This window comes from Nanorana parkeri, unplaced genomic scaffold, assembly GCF_000935625.1.
Source record: "Nanorana parkeri isolate BGI_ZX_2015 unplaced genomic scaffold, ASM93562v1 scaffold533, whole genome shotgun sequence".
Classification (NCBI taxonomy): Eukaryota; Metazoa; Chordata; class Amphibia; order Anura; family Dicroglossidae; genus Nanorana; species Nanorana parkeri.
The window spans coordinates 911,728-918,870 of record NW_017306801.1 but is presented as its reverse complement, the minus strand read 5'-3'; the positions used below and the strand labels follow the sequence as shown (position 1 = coordinate 918,870).

The window sequence follows — 7,143 nt, the reverse complement described above, 5'->3', positions numbered from 1 at the left end:
TACCTGGAGGTGAAGTCGCATTAAATATCAGGCACCAGTTGGATCCAGAACTTGAGATGGCCAGGTTGGAGAAGTTGCCCCATCCATCTTGTATCACCACCGTGGTGTTCCCTGGAAAACCAAACAAGTCTCATGGTTAGTGCAGAAGTTGAATGCAATTTTTTTTATACTTCAGTCCTCCTTCAAGTGTAAAGACAGACGGGGTTATTCACAAAGCTGCCGAATAATTACGATCGGCTATTCACTCCGGCTCAGTATGCTGATTTCAGCCGTACATCGGCTGCCTTCAGCTGCTTCGGTCAGCCTAACATGCTCTGCAGAAGGACTTCGACTCAGCCGAGGTAATATCTGGATCAGCTGAGCCGTAGCTCTGGCAGCTCACTTGCTGCCGTTTGCCCCTATTCATATAGGGGACAAACGGCAGGGAGTGAATAGCGGAATGCTGCCGAGCCGCATTCGGCTGGGCTATTCTGCTCGGTACCTCCGTGGTACCGAGCACAATAGAAAATCAATGAAAATAGTCATAATAAAAAAAAGGTTGAAAATGTTTAATTTAAAAAAAATAAATAGTAAAATTTTAAAATGAATAAAGATTTAAAAAAAAAAGAAAAAATATACAATTGGGTGGTGCTAGCAGTGACAGCTAGCTACGCCCAACTGTTTCCTATTGGCCGGCACCTGCTAGACTCTTCTAGCAGTTCCCGGCCAATGAATAACAACTGGGCAGAGCTGGCCGTGATGTCACAGCCGGCTCCGCCCAGTTGTTATTGTTTAATGACAGCTCAGCGTCCCCATGTCCTTTGAGGATGCTGATCTGTCATTACAACTGGACGGAGAAAGCCGTCAGATCACGGCTGGCTCCACCCAGCTGTCATTTGCAGGGCTTACAGCCGGCCTTCGGCGGGCCGTTCTCCTCTCTTTGGCTGTCAATTTGGCTCATATGCCTTCGGCTTGGCTGTCTTCGGCTGCTGTACGGGCTATAGTGAATATTGTGTATAGTCCGTACAGCAGCCCTTCGGCTCAACTGAACTGAAGGGCTCCCGCGACCAAAGCTAGCCGAAGGATCAGCCAAAGCTACAGCTGGATTCTTCGGCAGCTTTGTGAATTACCCTTAGAATGTTGAATTCCAGATACTCAGTGAGATATACGGGACACTATGATCATTTTTATGTTTTAAAACAAAAATAAATATGATGTAGAGCAAAAAATAAAAAATAAAGCAACATTCCTAAACATGTAAGCTGCAGATCCCAAAAACTTCATTATTTTGGGATCCGGATCCGAAATTCAACTCGGTTCGGGTTTCGGATTCGGACAAAATCTGAATTTTCATTGGTTTCGGAAGAGTTAATGAATATTCGTTGCGAATACCACAGAAAACCATATGCAGATATGATTACTAAAGCTGAATCTCCCAGACCCGAATGGCATTCGGGAGCTCCTAAATGCAATTCGGAAATTCGGATCTTGAATGCCATTCGGGTCTAGAAGCCATATAAATAAATTACTAAAGCTGAGGCTCCCAGACCCGAATGGCATTCAGGATCCAAATTTCCGAATTGCATACGGGGGCTCATAAATGCCATTCGGGTCAGGGAGCCATATACATATATTACTAAAGCTGAGGCCCCCAGACCCGAATGGCAATTAGGAGCCCCCGTATGCAATTCGGAAATTTAGATCCTGAATGCCATTCGGGTCTAGGACGCTAAGCTTTAGTATTATAGGTATATACTGTATATGGCTCCCATGTTGCCGTAACAAAAATTTGTATTCAGACCTATTCGGATGCAGTAAACACAAAAAAACACATCTGATTGGCCAGAAAGGTCACATGTCCGATTCAGTTTTATTTTTGAACGAAATTCGGACGGGATCCGAATTTCGGAAACGGACATTTGGATTCAGACACATTCGGAGGCATTGGGATTCGGAAATTCGGATGTGTGGAGGAGGAGGAGGGGCTGTGTGCACAACCTGAGATGCTGCTAATAGATGTGCACCAGACTCTTACCATATGAAATATGTATTTGCGATATTTTCCTATTTAGCTGACTAAAAAGATATCAAACTTATTAAAACAAAAAATGACTCTTAACATAATATATAATGGAAACCTGCTGGAACAATTCTATAAATTTCCGTCAGTTTATAGGGCCTTACAGAACCTAGCCCAGACCACTAATAGTATTTCTGAATGGATGACAGAACAGAAGAGACATGTTGTTTCTAACCCAAGTGCTGTTCAGCCACTCCCCCGAGGAGCTTAAACATGTTGTTTCTAACCCAAGAGGCTGTTCTACTACTATTTCACACAACGCCAGCCTGCACACTGTTCCTGACCTCCCTGTATCATTTAAAGACACATGATCCTGAATCTCATCCATGTTCCCTGCCAACAGCCCATGCAATCCAATCCAGAGGCCAAAAGTAACATGGAAAGAAAACCTGTCACCGCCACCAAAACAAATACAAATACACCTCAGCACTCAACTCTGTTGGCAATTAAACTCCACTACTTTAGGCACAAATAGTTTTCAACTGTATGCAGTGGAGGTCTTGTTAGCACATTGAGGCCCACTCAGAAATGTAAAAGCTACACACCAGCCTTTGCACAGTGTAGTCCGTATGTTATTATATAAGAACCCCCATTGGGTGATCCAATAGAGTTGGTTTCAATAAAGTTTATTTTGCTGGCTAACAACATATTTGGTTGATTGGCCCCTCCCACTGCGCAACTTCCCAGTTAGTTATAAACTGAATAACCAAAGGTTTAGGGACACCTGACCACCACACCTATGTGAGCTTTTGGGCCATCCCATTCCAAAACTATGGGCATTGAAATTGAGTAGCCCCCACTTAGCTGCTATAGTATTCTCCACTCACCTGGGAAGGCTTTCTACATAATTTGGAGTGTATCATTTCCAGACACATACTTTTCATTCTGACCAGTATTCCCTGCCTACAGCCAGGGTTGGATTTGCCACGAGGCCAACGAAGGCCCGGCCTCTGGGCAGCGGGGAGTAAAGGGGCAGCAGGAGTGTGGAATTCCTATCTCCAGACGCTTGGGACATGCAGTTCCGGGTGGGTAGTTGTTTTCTACATTTAGCCCTGCTTTCCGCAAGCAGAACTAAATGTACAGCCGCTTCTTATGTACAAGTCATCTCAGTGATGTTGCTGAGATCACTTGTATGCAGCCTGCAGGTATGTCATCCTCCATTGGGGGGGGGCGAATTGAGAAACCTGGCCTTTGGGCAGCAGGGAAGTAGAGGGGCAGCAGGAGTGTGGAATTCCTATCTCCAGACGCTTGGGACATGCAGTTCCGGGTGGGTAGTTGTTTTCTACATTTAGCCCTGCTTTCCGCAAGCAGAACTAAATGTACAGCCGCTTCTTATGTACAAGTCATCTCAGTGATGTTGCTGAGATCACTTGTATGCAGCCTGCAGGTCTGTCATTCTCCAATATGGGGGAGGTGAATTGAGGAACCTGGCCTTGGGGCAGCAGACTGAGTAAATCCGGCCCTGCCTACAGCCCATGTGCCCAGAGGCAAAAAGTAACATTCCAGGAAAGACCGGTCACCCCAATCTAACTAATACAAACATACCCAAGCACCCACACATAGCCAGCACTGAATGACCCCACCAGCTCAGAGGAGGACACATCCTCCACCTCATGTGGGCTACAGCTCCTGTTCCTGGTCACCACCTCAGCGAAGTTACATACAAGAGGGTATCAATATTATGGGCAAGGCGAGGGGGGTATCCCCTAAAAAAGTGGGAAAATGTATTTGCAGTACCCCAGAAAAAAAATATCTATAGACAGTTATTCTACGGGGATCCGTGTGTTTCACATGGCAAAAAAACAAGCCGGCCGACATCTGTTTTGTGTGATATTTGTTATTTTCAAAATTTTAAACTGTTATTTTAAGTTTGGTTTAACAAGCGGAAAGCACGCCCAAACTTATTAAATGTACCCCTAGGGTTACACGTACCACTGTTTGAGAAAATGCGGTTTAGAACAATTGCTGTTAAGCTGCTTGATAGTACTCACACATCTGACTCCTTTGTAATGTCTATAACCAGCTTAACTGACGTCTGTCATGATGGAAATATGGAAGCGTCCACTTATTCTTAAAACTCCGCCCTTCCCTTCAGTCTTGCCCAATTGTACCGGCTCCTCTCCTGGATTGAAATGTCTTCCTCTGATTTCACTGCACACTCTGAGCTTCTCACAATGTGCATTGGAAGCGGCAGCAAGTCAGATAGAGTCAGCTGGCATTTTCCTCCCCAGCCTGACTGCCTCTGGCCCATCTATTTCATTCAATGGATATCAGTTCTTTCAATCATGGAGGCTCAGCATCACATGTGGGCGCTACCTAGGGCAGTTTGCATTCACTTACAGCCTGCCTAGGAATGCCCACTTATCCAGACTGACATCCACCCATCAAGGCATTTTGGTATTTGCATAACTCCTCTGAAGATCCAGCCCACTGCTTGCAACTAGACTGAGGGCTCCTGGGAGGAGTACTGAGGCAGCGTCCTGTGATGTTTTCAGGAAGCTATGTACAGCACCCTGCTTGCAACAAATTGGTGTTGGAACAAAAGGAAAAGAGGTGAGGCAGCCATGTTGGGAACACTCAGTAGAATATCATACCATACTTACATACCTCCTAAAGTTCTGAGATGGGTATGAAGGACATAATTTAGAACAAACTATGTAGGTTAAGGACACTTAACTCTCGTGCCCCCATTTCCTCGTGCATGAAGCCTTAATGCACTAAAAATTATTGGTGAAACCTATTTTGTCTTTTTTTCACCACTACTTTTCCTTTCTACTGGGTTTTCAAAATAACAAATACAATAATGTAGAGGTTGGATAAAGGTGACAGTGAAGTAAAACACTTTTGGTGGTTAAATAGCACATATGTTATAGTGGTCTATACATCAGACCCAAAAGAGGGACAACTGTGGAGAAAAGACGGAAATATTGGTGTGGTTCCAAAAGAAGGAAAGATGGAATTGGTTCCATGAGAGAGACAGACGGGTTTGGTTCCATGAGAGAGACAGACGGGTTTGGTTCCATAAGAGAGACAGACGGGTTTGGTTCCATAAGAGAGACGGACAGGTTTGGCTGCAAAAGAGAGACAGACGGGTTTGGTTCCATACGAGAGACAGATGGGTTTGGTTCCATACAAGAAACAGACGTGTTTGGTTCCATAAGAGGGACAGATGGGTTCGGTTCCATACAAGAAACAGACGGGTTTGGTTCCATAAGAGGGACAGAAGAGTTTGGTTCCATACAAGAGACAGACCGGTTTGGTTCCATAAGAGGGACAGAAGGGTTTGGTTCCATACAAGAGACAGACAGGTTTGGTTCCATAAGAGGGACAGATGGGTTTGGTTCCATACAAGAAACAGATGGGTTTGGCTCCATACGAGAGATAGGTGGGTTTGGTTCCATAAGAGAGACAGACAGATTTGGTTCCAAGGGGGGCAGGTGGCTGTGTTTCCAAAAATGCGACAGATAGGTTCGGTTCCAAGTCAGGAACAGTCGGGACCTATGTAGTGAAGATGAATTAGACAGGAGCCAATTAACTTACGAGTGTTGGAGGAAACCAGAGCACCCAAAGGAAACCCACACAAGCTCAGGGACAACATGCAAACTCCATGCAGACATTGTACTGGCTGGGATTCAAATAGCAGACCCAAGTGCTAACAGAAGAACGCGGAAGTGTTAACCACTTTTCATTATTTTGGATTTCTAGCTACACCGCAATCTAAATCTGAAAGCTTTTTCATCTGTCTTGGGATTTTGTGTTGCTTGAATTAAATTGTTTTTTTTTTAAAGGTTTCTTTTTTTTGCAGCAGCAGCGCAGCGAGGAGCCGCTGCAGCACAAACAGCCATTATGTACAGGCGTCGATGCTACCTCCAACTTTTAACAACCCATAGCGCACAGTTTATGGATCAAGACTGTTGATTTCAAATACATCGTAAATTGTCATTCCGCGTTTATGAGCCCCCAAGGAGCGTTCTGCGCCTTCCCAAGAGGCCATTTCCCTTCTCCAAACACATGCTCCTAAATCTCTCGCTTTTATATCTGCGCCAGAGTCTTAATGAAGACTTTTTGATGCAAGAGAGTATTTAAGACGGGGAGCGAGTCAATTTAAGGCTCAACTTGGCTTCGTCGAGTTGCTTGGCTTCTGTTCTGGAAAGCGGTTTACATGTTAACTAATTGCGCATTTAAACCGCTCGCTGTTCTTTAAGCTCAATCATAATACGTCGTGTTTGTCTTCATAAAGCTTTCGCCAAGTGAAAAATGCCAACAGCTGCACGGCGCACTTCGATTATGAGAAATCCCGCGCCTGCCGTAATCTCGATGTGTATATACACCAGCGCAAGCAAGGTTCGGCTGAATCCAAAACATATTTTATTTTAACGTGCTTTAATTGTCTGCTTGGGCTGCCGCGGCGCACACGCGCCAGCCCGAAAATATCTTTCTTTTACGCATTTTATTTTCTCGCAAGGTAGTGAAAGTAAACACAGACTCCCCGAACATTCCCTGGGGGGAAATTTCAGTGGGAGAGATAAATCCAGCCTCCCTACCACAGGTTCCTCTCGAATACTTAACCAATTATCCGGATGTAATTGTCTCTGCTACAGGAAAACAAAATGGCAAGCACATTTCCAAGACTCAGTTAATGTTTAGGAAAACATAATACAAACATGCAATCTAGTTTTTAAAGTGGACCTGTCACTTTGCACAAGGTAGAAGGCTGCCTGGGATGTGGTGGAAAGGTAGTGTAGCGCCCTCCTAACCCCCAAAGGTAGGTGGTGAACCCCAGAGGCAGGGAGCGCTGACATTTTTTTTTTTTAATTTTTAGCTCATCGTTTACTTTTTAAATTTTTTAAATCTTATTATTGTTTATTTATTTTTTATAATAATTTTCTTATTTTTTTAAATATTATTTTTCTAATTTTTTACTTTTTAATGACTTTTTACTTTTTTTTCCCATTTAATTATTATTTCTTATAATTTTTTTATCAATTTTTTTTCACTTAACTTTATTGCTATTACACAGGAGAAAACAATCCCCTGTGTGATAGCAATTGGAGGTGACAGGTTCTCTTTATTGACCCTATCAC

The 7,143-nt window shown here is 43.9% G+C and overlaps 1 protein-coding gene across 1 annotated transcript in view; it reads right to left on the bottom strand.

The window, feature by feature from the left end:
• The window catches only part of LOC108791200 (fibrocystin-like), a 153,371-nt gene that overhangs the window by 29,546 nt on the left and 116,682 nt on the right, over window positions 1–7,143 (bottom strand). The window contains exon 12 of the mRNA XM_018561608.1: window positions 4–111. Coding sequence (XP_018417110.1) covers window positions 4–111 — 108 coding nt within the window. The remainder of the gene's footprint in view (window positions 1–3; window positions 112–7,143) is intronic.